At 48.6% G+C, this 13,504-nt stretch overlaps 1 protein-coding gene across 1 annotated transcript in view; it reads right to left on the bottom strand.

Annotated features, from left to right (window-relative positions):
* Positions 1 to 484: 484 nt before the first annotated feature.
* LOC144752445 (procathepsin L-like) overlaps positions 485 to 13,504 on the bottom strand; it is a 65,288-nt gene continuing 52,268 nt past the window's right edge. Inside the window, exon 5 of the mRNA XM_078640372.1 lies at positions 485 to 505. Within this exon, the coding sequence (XP_078496498.1) occupies positions 485 to 505 (21 nt within the window). The remainder of the gene's footprint in view (positions 506 to 13,504) is intronic.

Raw genomic sequence — 13,504 nt, 5'->3', positions numbered from 1 at the left:
TGAATGTGTGAATTTCACAGTGGTATGTGAGATAACTATTGTAATTTTTTCTTTTATCACAGATACCGAGTTCTAATAATTTGGGAGATTGTGAAAACACAGCACGGTCGAAGACAGAAAGTATGTGGCAGGATGTATCAAGTGACAAAATTCACAGTGGGCAGTTATGCAATGAGCGGTGCTTCCTGGTATGATTCAAGACTATATAACACGAAAGTGACAGGCAAGAGAATTCTAGCCCACTGGGGCTTCATTTCGGTGAACTGAACTTTGAGAATTAGTGTGTTTTTGCCCACTGGGGCTTCACTTCCACGAACTGAATGTGGCAGGAGAAACTGTTGCACACTGCTAATTAATATGATAGCTCAAGCGGTTAAACCAGAAGCAAGATCTCTTTGTTATTGAAAGACGAGAGTTCGATACCCACACTGGCCAAATTTTGATTTAAAACATTTTTGTTTGACTTAACGAATTTTGTGATATATTAATTTAGCCGAGCAGCATTCTTAAAGAAATGAGAATTTAAGAAATTAATGCACGTGTGATGCCAGTGCCACTTACTGCTGACTATGTACAATGAATCTGTTTTCTGAGCTCCAATTAATAATGAATTGGTAGTCTGTCTATTATGTTTATGTAACTACGATCACATGACTTATCTTTAAATGCTGGATGTAAACAGACACTTGTACTCGTGAGCAAGGGATTTTGTTCCCGAAACGCGTCGAGTAGGGCTGTGATTAAATTCCAGTTTTGAACGCAATTGCTGGCCTGGACATCGTTCTTTTCAGAGGTGAACGAGTGTGTTGGAATATATATATATATATATATATATATATATATATATATATATATTTATATCCACAGCCTTGGCTCAATTCTGCGGTCCAATGGCGCTCTTTTCACCGGTGCTTTGACTTCCAAACAGAGCCCCGCTTCTGACCGTGAACAAGCGACAGTTGGTTGCGAAACACGTTGGTTCTTACTTTGCATTGCTGCAGTAATGATAATGAAATAAAAAGGATTGGGAAAGGAACTTTTGTGAGTGCTGACTTATTCCCTTCGTGGAAGAAGGGAGTTGTGAAATATATATATATATATATATATATATATATATATATATATATATATATATATAAATAATGTGTGCGTGTCTTGGCTGGGTTGAGGTGGGCAAAGGTACAGGGGCCATGTGGGTTTCTGACAGGTGCAGAGTAATTGGGCAAGTGTTTTAGTGAAGCAAAAACAACAAAAAACCCTGCCTGGTAGTTAATAACAGCAAATGCATAGAAGAATCTATAAAGGTGTTTTTTGCTTTACTGGTATTTTCCCTTGAACCTGCTGGTATATTTGTTCACAGGGGCCCTCCTCATTCCTGTTTTTGGCAGGTGTTTTAGTGGCCAAGGTGGGACAGGTGTGTGGTTGTCAGGTGGGTAGTGATGTGTGTGGTAGGGGGGAATGTTGGATCAAGCTGGTAATAACTGAGGAAGAAGCAAGTTAATAGTGAATAAGTGAGGCAGAGGTGTGACAGTCTGACGGGTAGGACGATGGGGCAGGGGCTAGGTGTAGGTGGGTTGTAACTAAGATCGGGGAGGGAGTGGGAGCCGGTGGGTAGTGACAGGTGGGGCAGATGAGTGGTGTCTGAGGCGACATCAAAGGTGTATGGGGCACATGGCTTGAAAATTAAGTGTAGCAGAAGTGTGGGGAGGGTAAGCGGTGTCAATAGTGTGTCAGGGGTGTAGCATCAGACAGGTAGTGATTGGCGGCTGGAGGTTTAGGGGCAGGTGGGTATTGAATGAGATGGGGAAGAGGGGCAGAGCAGGTGGAATGTAGAGGAAGATGGATACAAATTCTAGAAAAAAAAACATTGGAAGCGAAGTGGACATAAAATATCTATGTACAAGGTCTAATTTTGTTCAATAATGCATAACCGAATATTCATGAAATCTGTGCCAAGTAGAGAAACGAATAGAATATTATAAATAACTTGTATGGGTGTTTAGATGTATAGTGAATCAGAGATGCGAAAGTGGATGCAAGTTTAATCTGTTTTTCTCTATTAATAGAAGTGATAATATACGCAGAAACCTAATGTGCTTCATTAGGGACCTAGTGCATAGGATTAATTTTAAACAAAACACAGAGGAAGATGTTATATATGTTAACCTACTTTATTGGCATGCATTCTAACACAAGATAAAGCAGCATGTAAGGTAATTAGTACTGCAGATTAATTAAGGCAAAAATAGGCAGAGATTTAAAAAATGTGAAATGCTCATGTGCTAACTATTGTGAATTTGCACTTAAGGAACTGAGCTGTAAACAGTGCCTGTGTGCATCAGCACAGTGTTCAAGTAGGCTGTCATACAGTCTACAGAACATGATGTAAAGCTGAAGGTTAAAACAAATAGAGCAATTTCTCATGTTAGGGAAAAGGCACGACATTCTGCTCAACCCATGGAGGAGCAGGCCCTGACTGGGTTGTCTAAATAAAGGAGATATTGAAGGTTTGCTCTTGAGAACCAGCCCTGGCGGTAAATTAGCAGGAGGAATGATACAGCAGCCAGGACCCTTGGGAATGGGGCGCAACGTGGAAATATGAGACAGAGGCACCTCCGGTAGGAAGCCTGGAATATTGCTGTTTTTAGATAGAGAACTTGCCTCTGTCTGGAGAGATAAGGGAGGGGGGTGCCTACGCGCTCTCTGTCTGACACCAGAAGAGGCGCTCAAATGTTTCATTTTATTTTTATCAGAGATGACATGATATTGAACAAAAGCTGGAATTCATCATACGGCACCAAAATGTGACTGTAGCATCCTACAGTCCCTGTCACCATCCTCACTCCTGTCACCTTCCTCACTCCTGTCAGACTCCACACCCCTGTGACGCCCTGCATCTCTACCACCCATGTCCCTCTTACACTCTCACTTCCTGTTACCCTTCAATTCCCTGTAATGCATCCTGCCTGTGCATCCTTCCTGTCACACTCCAAGCCACTCTACCCATCCATGCACCCCTCTCTGCATCCCTGTCACCCTCCCTGTCCTTGTCACCCATAAACTCCTGTTGCTGGCCCAATCCTTGCCATGCAGCAGTTGGTGTCACACTCCCCACCCCTCTTATCCACCCAGTTCTCCTCCTCCCTGTCAGCTTCCTTATCCTTGTCACCCCCTGACTCCTGTGCCCTGCAGCCTACCCTGCCAGTCTCCCCATCATCCTCCCTATTATTGTCACCCTCCTAGACCCTGCCATTGTCCCCATCCTGGTAATCATCCCAGTTTTAGTCACCTTCACTATCCTTGTCCCCCTCTCCATCCCTGCCAGCCTCTCCATCTCTATCACGTATCACGCTTTCCACCCCTGTCACCCTTTACATCCCTGTCCCTCTCTCCATCCCTGTCCCGCTCTCCATCCCTGTCCCCCTCTCCATCCCTGTCCCCCTCTAAATCCCTGTCACCCACTCCATCTCTATCCCTATCCCTTTCACCCTCTCCACTCCTGTCACCCTTTCCATCCCTGTCTCCCTCTCCATCCCTGTCCCCCTCTCTATCCCTGTCACCCTCTCCATCCCTGTCCCCCTCTCCATCCCTGTCCCCCTCTCCATCCCTGTCACCCTTTCCATCTCTGTCCCCCTCTCCATCCCTGTCACCCTTTCCTCCCTGTCCCCCTCTCCATCCCTATCCCTATCCCTACCTGGAGAAGTGTGGCTCAATGGTTAGAGCGGCAGACCCTGATGCAGAGGTTTAGCCCGGGACCAGGGTTCAATTCCCTGCCTTGGCGGGTCTTGAGCTCAAAAATTCCACGGACCTGATAATTCTCGCCTCGGTGCCTATTCCAATCATGGAGTCCCACTCTGTAACTCTGGGCAATAGCTTGCTTAATCTCCACACCGCCCCCACAACGCTAAGGATGCCTGGCCTCCATCTTGGGGGTGCCCAGGAGTGGACACCTCACAGGGAAAGCCAGGATAGGTTCCACAGCGGTATTCGTACAAGCACCTTGAGACCCTTGCGGGTGAGCAGTGTGCTATACAAGTATCAATTTACAATTTTATCACCCTCTCCAGCCCTATCACCCTCTCCATCCCTGTCACCCTCTCCATCCCTGTCACCCTTTCCATCCCTGTCCTCTTCTCCATCCATATCACCCTCTCCATCCCTGTCCCTCTCTCCATTCCTGTCACCCTTTCCATCCCTGTCCCCGTCTCCATCCCTGTCACCCTTCCCATCCAAGTAATTCTCCAAGTCCCTGTCACACATTCACTCTTTGTCGCAAGCCCTATCACAGTCACACCCCTGCCACCTTCTCCGTCCCTGCTTCCTTCCCATCGCTATCACATGTCACTCCCTACCACATTCCCAGCCCAAACACCCCCCACATTCTTGTCACACTTACAGTTTTTTGTGCACTCCCTATCCCTTTCACCTTCCCAGTCCCTGTCATTCTCACTATCTGTGTCGCCATCCAGACCCTGTCACCCTCTAAATACCTGTCACACTTGTGTTTCACATGCATTCCTGTCCCTAGCATAGTCCTGAATCTGTCAGTGACCTATGGCATCTCAAGCCAGACACCAGGTGGTCTTAGACCTCCTCTGGCATGATGAAATGCACCCCAGATATAACGGTGGCAGTTCTTGGCATAGTGCCAATATCAGCATCCCTCCCCAAGCATGATGAATATAGCATGCACTGCAATAAATGATCTCACAAAACCAAGTTTGTTGGAAAACAGTTTGCTGCAGGTTTATTTCATACAAGAAGTATGCCAATGTGGTGGGTGTACTTACAGGCGATCCAAGGGCAGGCAGTGATGACTGACCTAAGCTGCCCTGCCCGCCTGATGAGCCAAACTACACCTTGGCCAACCCAATAGGTGCTACCATCTCCCTGCGGATTTTGCCACGTGAGTTACCGAGGACCCCCAGTCCATGATCTTACTCAAAGGGCAAAAGCAATCCCTGCCCCAAATTGATAAATCAGGTCCTCAAAAAGGATCCTCAGATAGACCTACTGTCAAAAGAGCAAATTAAGGAGGAAAATGGCAATCTCGCATAGGGATAGACACAGGGAACGATTGAGTGTGTGAATGTAATGTATGAATCTGGACTGTGGGACTGAATCTATTTGATTTTGATGTATTGTTTTACGAATTATCATGATCATTTGAAATTTATCTATACTAATATAATAAAGAGAGAGCCCAAACCTTTGAGGCGGGTAATCTCAGGAACCACAGCACCAATCACAACACCCAATACAGCGTTGGAAAGGACAGTTGCAGCAGAAGGACATAGGCTATGCAGACGCCCACCATATACATTTAAAAGGTAAAAGAACCATGCCAGCAAAGTAGTCCCTTCTGGGCGTGTCTGCGTTGTGCTGTGGGTGTGTGCTGGGGGCGTGACAAACGCTGGGGGCCGCCCTTCATGCCATGTCTCATATAGTGTGCTGTGGGCATGTGCTGGGGGCGTGGACGTGTGCGAGGCGCGGGATTACGGGAAAAAAAAGCGAGTGTTGTGCCAAATATTTATTGTTTTTTATTCCCAGGTTCTGTACATTCCAGCTCCGAGTGTCCACCCTGCTCCCTTTAAATACCCCTGCACCCCATAATCATAACCCACCCTTACTCCTTAAAATACCCCAACACCCTTAAACACTAACCCATCTTAACCCTATAAATATACCCTGTACCCCAAAACCCAAACCTATCCCTAAACCCTAAAAATACCCCTGTACCCCAAAACCCAAACCTAGCCCTGAACCCTATAAATACCCCTGTACCTCAAAACCCAAACCTACCCCATAACCCTAAAATACCCCTGTACCCCAAAACCCAAACATTGCCCTGAACCCTTAAAATACCCCTGTACCCCAAAACCCAAACCTAGCCCTGAACCCTTAAAATACCCCTGTACCCCAAAACCCAAACCTACCCCTGAACCCTAAAAATACCCCTGTACCCCAAAACCCAAACCTAGCCCGAACCATAAAAATAACCCTGTACCCTGTACCCCAAACCTACCCCTGAACCCTAAAATACCCCTGTACCCCAAAACCAAAACCTAGCCCTGAACCCTAAAAATACCCCTGTACCCCAAAACCCAAACCTACCCCTGAACCCTAAAATACCCCTGTACCCCAAAACCCGCACCTAGCCCTGAACCCTTAAAATACCCCTGTACCCCAAAACCCAAACCTACCCCTGAACGCTAAAAATACCCCTGTACCCCCAAACCTAGCCCCGAACCATAAAAATAACCCTGTACCCCAAAACCCAAACCTACCCCTGAACCCTAAAATACCCCTGTACCCCAAAACCCAAACCTAGCCTGTTGAAATCTAGTTTGTGAACTGAACATCATCTGCGCTATCTTGTCCATTTCCTCAGACTCACGCACAAATATGCACGGCAGCCATTTTAGGCACCATGGTCTCCCTGCTCACGATCGATCGCCAGCACGTTCCCCTGGCGCTGCAAGCACCCCCCCCGCGCACTCTGGCTGCCCCCGCTCCCTCTTGCACGGGTCATAAGACCTCTCCTTCTGCGCGACTCTGCCCCTGGGAATCACACCCCACGCCTGACCAACACCTCCCTTCCTTTCATGAATACCTCTCCTTTGATGACCCCTTCCTCTGAGCCCGATTGTCTGCACGGATCCCAGGCCATCACTTAGCCTAAGGATACAGTTTATTGCCCCTTACTGTATGGAATCGCCCCTCTTCAAAGGAGCTACGATTGATCATGCCCCCCCCCCCCTTGAGATCCGATCAGGCGCACACATTCTAAGAATCGGCGGAATGTCCAGCTGTGTGATAGCCATCTCCTATTGTATGTGGGGTGGGAACCTCTACTGTAGATATGTGTGGGAATGGGCCTGAAGCGGGGATTCCGGGGATGTCTTTTCATACTTCAAAGTGTCTTTATTGCAATAAAGAATGTTCACATGTCATAAACCAGTGTATAAGAGGCCAGGCCTCAGAGAGGCTAAAGAGAGCACCTCGAGAAGATACCCTGTTGTCTGATTTGACGTGTTCTGCTCCGTCGGAATAAACTCCTGTTTCCTGCCTTCCAGTCTCCAGCGCCTGCCTCTTTATTTGGTAACCGTGAGTTGGGTGAGAGGCGGCTAGCGCCGGGCAAACCTTGAAAAGGGGTAATCGACCTGATCTGCCTGACCCTTTTTCTACAATTGGCGTCCCAAGCGTGGGGCCCATCAGCGACACGTGGATCCAGTGGGAGAGGTCCCGACGACAGAGTGAACGACTGCAACGATCGGAAGTGCACCTGCCCGATAGACCCTCGTCTGGCAGCCGGTCATCCGAACTTCATTGGTTCCGAGCAGACCTCTCTCGAGTGATCCACGGTCCTGACTGGGAACCATCAGGAGTGCCGCAGTAACGACAGAGAGTAGAGGACGATCGGGCGCTGGAAGCGGGAGACAAGAAACTGTCCATGCGGTCCGGGTAAGGTCGTGTAACACGACGAATTGCGAATTGATTGTTTGATTGTCATTGGAAAATACTAGTATTACGCATTTGATTGTTTGGTTCTGAGAGATTCTCTGTCTACAAACGGGGAAGGATAGGAGTATTCTCCCTTTGCAGATAGTGAAGGGTGGGTAGCGCAGGCTTTTGCCCCCGTTGTAACCCGTCGCGCCTGCTTCCCTCTCCATTGATTGATTGTTTGTTCGAGCATTTACTGTTCGAAATTGGTTCTCTGAAAGGATCTTCTCTGCCTACAAACAGGGAGGAACAGGAATTTCCCTCTCTCTTTGCAGATAGTGAAGGGTAGGTAGCGCAGGCTTTTGCCCCCGTTGTAACCCGTCGCGCCTATTTTATTCCTCATTTGATTGATTGATTGTTTGTCTGAACATTGACTGTTTGGAATTGGTTCTCTCTTTGCGTATTCCCTATTTGCGAATACTATAGAATAGAAATATTCTATCTAGTCTTCGCAAAGTAGTGAAGGATAGGTAGTGCAGACTTTTGTCCCCATTGTAACCCGTCATGCCTATCTTCTCCCCATTGTTCAGTAGTTGGTTCAGCCCGGACCGCTTATTAGAGGTGGATCATCCGGCTCCTCTGGAGGGCACCCCTAATAAGGACATGTTTTTGAAGTATGGACTAGTCGCCGTAGCTTATAGTAAGTTGTGGCATAAATATACCAAAAAGGATCGGGAAAGTCAGTGGCCACTGATAGGATCCTTCGATGACGCAAAAATAAGCGTGCTGGAAACAGCCCTTTGTAACAATAAAACAACGCCCACTATGCTTGATAGTTTCGGCATGTGGCGCAAGGAGACGGAACAACGAAAGAAAAGAAACGAAGTCAGACTAGAGAAAGAATTGCGAAAAGCAGCTCATTTAGCCGCGAGCAAGTTGAAAGAAGAGATAAAGGAAAGAGAGGGAGCTAGACTGAAGCAAGAATCCGAGACATCGAGCCAATGTCCCGTTAGAACACCCTCTACGCTTTACACTGAGCTACCTTCGAAGCAGCGAGCGAACGATGATCTACTGCTAGGTCCCCCGATCATCTACATGCCCCCTCCATACGCCCCTTCCCAACCCTTAGTGCAACGCGCGCAGCCCCCTAGCACAGATGAGAGCAGTGCCAGAGCCTCGGTCCTCACGGCCTCCGCGCCGGCCGAGCCCCTTGTACTCAGCGCAGCAACATTAGATGAGCCCGAAACTGAGAAGAAAGACTCTGCTAGACTCAATCGATTGAGTAAGAATGAACGAGCAGGGATTGATAAGATTGTAAAGACGCTAGTAGAACGGAAAGAAAACGAAGATTACGTGACAGATATATGCAATACATATGCTGATAACCACAAAGGACACTTTGTTGCACGTTTCTGTTACCACACCCTTAACGCCTATGAGGACCGGTATCGGAACAAAGGTCCTGAAAGCCTAACGACTCTGTATAGAAAAGTCGACATTGGAGACGAGGGCGAGGGTGATGTGACGGACCTCTTCACGTGCACGCTTGAAGTCTTCCGCCACCTCACTGAACAAAAATTAGAAGCCGACACCACGACCCCTGTAGCGACGGAACCTCAAACCGAGAGAACTGACACCATGATGCCAATAAGAGAAGCGGCACCTTATTAGGTCCCCTCACGAGGACAGGGAACACATGACGATATTAACCACCAAGATGCGAGAGGGAGGGTAGTGTACAACTGGGTCTACCAACCCTGGGATCGGCAAGACATCCTGGGGCATATTATCAAGGGGGTTTATCTCCGCTTTTTTGCTTTAAAAGCCAAGAAAGCTGAGATAAAATTATCTCCCTATTACCTAGCTGTCGCCAACACCAGTTAGCAACAGATAGTAGGAGATAGCGACCATCTTGGGCCCCACTTTGCATGTCAGTGATATTTATCACTAATGACATGCAAAGTGGGCGTGCCAAGATGTTAGCGACTGGAAACAGTCGCTAACATCGCTATCTCCTATTACCAACTTTTGGAGATATTCGCGCTAAGCGCGAATATCTCCAAAAACTAACACCTGCCCTGAGCAGTTCTTAGCCATGTTATCCAATGGGAGGTGGATAACATGGCTAAGAGCATTAGCTCGGTAATGCATGAATATCGCTGACTTTTCAGCGATATTCATGCATTGCGGCCGTTTTTTTATCGCATTTGCGATAAACCTTGATAATAGCAAGGTTTATCTGTGATAATTTCTGACGATGCTTAGCGTTAAAAAATTCGTTGCTAAGCATCGTTAGCAATAAATATCGCTTAACGTTGGTAATATGCCCCCCTGACTTTCCGAAAGTCCTTGCCCGATCTACGAAAGAACCCCACTGCCTTCTACACAGAATTAGGTACCGCCTTGGGTTTGACGATTATGACCCTAGCGGACATCGACTTGTTTTTCGGGCTATGTCTGCCAGCTGATGTGTGGAAGCAAATCCGGAAAGTCGACCACCTTGAGCTGTTCGGACATACCTGGTCACAACTCGATGGCATAGACAAACAGCGAGAGCCCGGACAGAAACCTTTGAAATCGGTTCTAGACCTGCCAGACAAAATAGTACTAAAACTGAAAACCATAGTACCAGAAAAGAAGGTGGACTGGTCGATAGTAACGGCCTGCTGCCAGAAACCACAGGAAGACGCCTCAGAATATTTCTCCCGGTTCAAAACGGTGTTCTCCGATTACAGTGGCCAGGACATGACCTCTGCGACCGGACATCACTTGTTCGTCCAGAACTTTGTAAAAGGCCTGACACCAGAAGTCTCGCAAAAACTGCAGACTAGTGAAAGTAGTTGGGCTGCCTCCAAACCCGCGGCTATCCTTCAGATGGCTCAATACTATGAGCGACAAAAGAACGAGAACGATCAAGCGACTGAGAAAAAGAAAAAGGACTTGAAAGAGAGGGTGATGATCGCTCAGTTGCAAGGGGTGACTATAGGAAGGGAACAGTATAGAGGAAACTACCAGTCGAATGCTCCTAGAATTCCACCCCCTAGAGACCGCACACCCCCGCCCGGCGCTCCACGAACAGACCTCGATGAGAACCAGTGTGCGTTTTGCAAAGGATTTGGCCATTAGAAGTCTCAATGTCCGGTTCTTCTGGAAATGATTAAAAATAAAGAGACGAGGGACATGACGAATGGCCCCAGGACTAGAGGGCAGGGACGAGGGTACACAAACAACACCAACAACGACAGACCAGGTAGATCGAACACATTTGACCGTCCCCGACAGAACCAGTATCAACTATCTGACTGTGAGAACGCCCCTGACTTTGCATAGGACTGCCCGAGGCAAGGGAGGGATCCAGTCGAGCTCTATGTTGACCAGCAAGGTCCTTATGTCACCGCTAAGGTCCTAGGTATGAAGTCTCCATTTCTGGTAGACACTGGCGCGACACGTAGTGCGTTATCTAAACGACTGATTCCAAGGACACCCTTGTCTGGCTCACACATAACATCAATAGGCTTTGATGGAACGCCCTCCACTAACCCCTTATCCGCACCGGTTTCCTTCGACTTGGACAGTAACCCCACTGACACGACGTTTTTGCTCTCCTCCAACACCCCCGACGCCATTATGGGACTTGACTTGTTGAAACATTTTCGAGCCACTATTAGGTGTTCACAAGACGGAGTTCGAGTCATTCTGTACGATAACCCGACTCTGCTCAGACCTCATCCCGCACGACACATGTTCTCCATCTCTGACGCTGACGCATCCTTACTTGACTCTCTACCTCTGTGGGCTAAAACTGACGCTGACGTAGGACGAATGATGATCGACCCCGTGCACATAACTGTTCGCCAAGATGCGATACTCCCAAAACTCCCACAGTATCGGATATCGCCCGAAGGTGAGAAGGCATTGGTAATGATAATCCAGTCCCTGGTAGAGGCAGGAGTGGTAGAGGAAGTAGTCAGCAATATTTGCAACAGCCCTATCCTACCCATTGTGAAGAAACAGGGCGAGGGAGATGAGAAAGCGTACCGCTTCATCATCGACCTTCGAGAGGTCAACAAGGTAGTTATACCTCAGTACCCCGTAGTCTCAGATATCACCACCATTCTGACCCTGATTCCTTCCACAGCCACCACCTTCACTGTAATAGACCTCAAGAACGCTTTCTTCTCCATCCCCATCCACCCAGACAGCCGCTACCTTTTTGGCTTCACGTTAAAATCCTGCTCATATAGATTTTGTAGAGCTCCCCAAGGTTACACAGAAAGTCCCAGCATCTATAGCCAGGCCCTCAAGCGACAACTGGACGCCGTTCAGCTACCGGATGGAGTGGTGTTGATACAGTACGTCGATGACATCCTTTTGGCGGCCGACACCACTCCACTTGCAGTCACAGCCACCATCCAACTCTTGCACTTCCTTGCGGAAAATGGCCACAAGGTCTCCAAGAAGAAGTTGCAATTCTGCCAACCCCAGGTCACCTACCTAGGCCACCTCTTGTCCAAAGACGGGAGAAAGCTTACACCCGATCGAATTCCGGCCATTCTAGAAACCCCTGTCCCAAAGACCCAGAAACAAGTCCGCTCCCTGGTAGGACTTTGTTCAGCACCTGTCCTAGGAACACCAGATTACTCCTAGCCCTTCTCCCTCTTCACTCACGAAAGGGAGGGATGCGTGTTGTCTGTCCTAACTCAGCCTATCGGCCCTAAGCAACGCCCTTGTGCCTACTTCTCTGCCACTCTTGACCCCGTAGCCAGAGCTTTGCCTGCCTGCCTTCGAGCAGTAGCTGCCGCTGCTGTCCCTATCCGTCAGAGCGAGGGAATCATACTCTCGAACTCCCTCACTGTGTTAGTACCCCATGCGGTCGACACCCTTTTGAACCAGACCAAGACTCAACACCTGACTAGTGCACGACTGACTGGGTACGAATTGACACTACTTGCACCCCACATCACTCTGAAAAGATGTACGACTTTGAATCCCGCCACACTGTTGCCCTTGCCTGAAAACGACCCCGATGTGCCCCCTATACACGACTGTGTGACCCCCACGGACGAACAGACTAGGAGTAGAGTTGACCTCCGAGACACTGCTTTCACAGACCCTGACGGAGAGCTATGGGTAGACGGCTCTTGCATCAAACTCTCCGACGGCACCACCTCAGCTGCCTATGCAGTAACGACAGCCCGAACAGTAATTGAGACAGCCCGCATCACACAACGATCCGCACAGGCGGCAGAACTGATTGCCCTCACACGAGCATGTATTATAGCGACAGGGACCACGGCAAACATTTACACGGACAGCCAGTACGCCTTCGGAGTAGTTCACCATTTTGGACTCTTGTGGAGAGAAAGGGGATTCCTGACGTCCCACGGCACGCCCATTCTCCACGGAGATCTAGTCTCCGCCCTGATTGAAGCAGTTCTCCTCCCCAAACGATTAGCAGTAATCAAATGCCAGGCACACAAGAAGGTGACAGACTTAGTCGGACAGGGAAACGCACTGGCCGACATCACTGCCCGAACCACAGCTGAGAATAGGACGACGACACGCATGTATGTGACCAGGTCACAAGCAGAAAAAGCAGAAAAATGGACTGACGCTAGGGAAACGATTAGGGACATCCAGTCGGCCAGCACACCTCATGAACTGACTGAGTGGGCACGGGTGGGTTTAAAAGACGATGAAGGCTGCTGGCGGACAAAAGACACAAACAAATGGTTGCTGCCTGACTCGTACCTGATTCTCATACTGACTATGGCACACTCCCCCGCACACATAGGATCTGCCCCCATGATCGAACTCATCTCCAAGGTCTGGCACAACGACAAAATCCCCGACTCAGCCAGACGCCTGGTCCAGCAATGCCTTATCTGCCTGCAACACAACCCTGGGAAAGGAACTGTGGTACCCCGGGGAGGGTTTGGGGTCCCCGACCATCCCTTTGAAGTCCTCCAGATGGACTACATCCAACTAGAAAGATGCCAAAGCCTGAAGTATGTATTAGTCATTGTGTGTGCCTTCAACAAATGGGTAGAAGCCTATCCAA

Source organism: Lissotriton helveticus, chromosome 5_1 (genome assembly GCF_964261635.1).
Source record: "Lissotriton helveticus chromosome 5_1, aLisHel1.1, whole genome shotgun sequence".
In the NCBI taxonomy this organism is placed as follows: Eukaryota; Metazoa; Chordata; class Amphibia; order Caudata; family Salamandridae; genus Lissotriton; species Lissotriton helveticus.
This window is presented reverse-complemented; position numbering and strand designations above follow the sequence as displayed.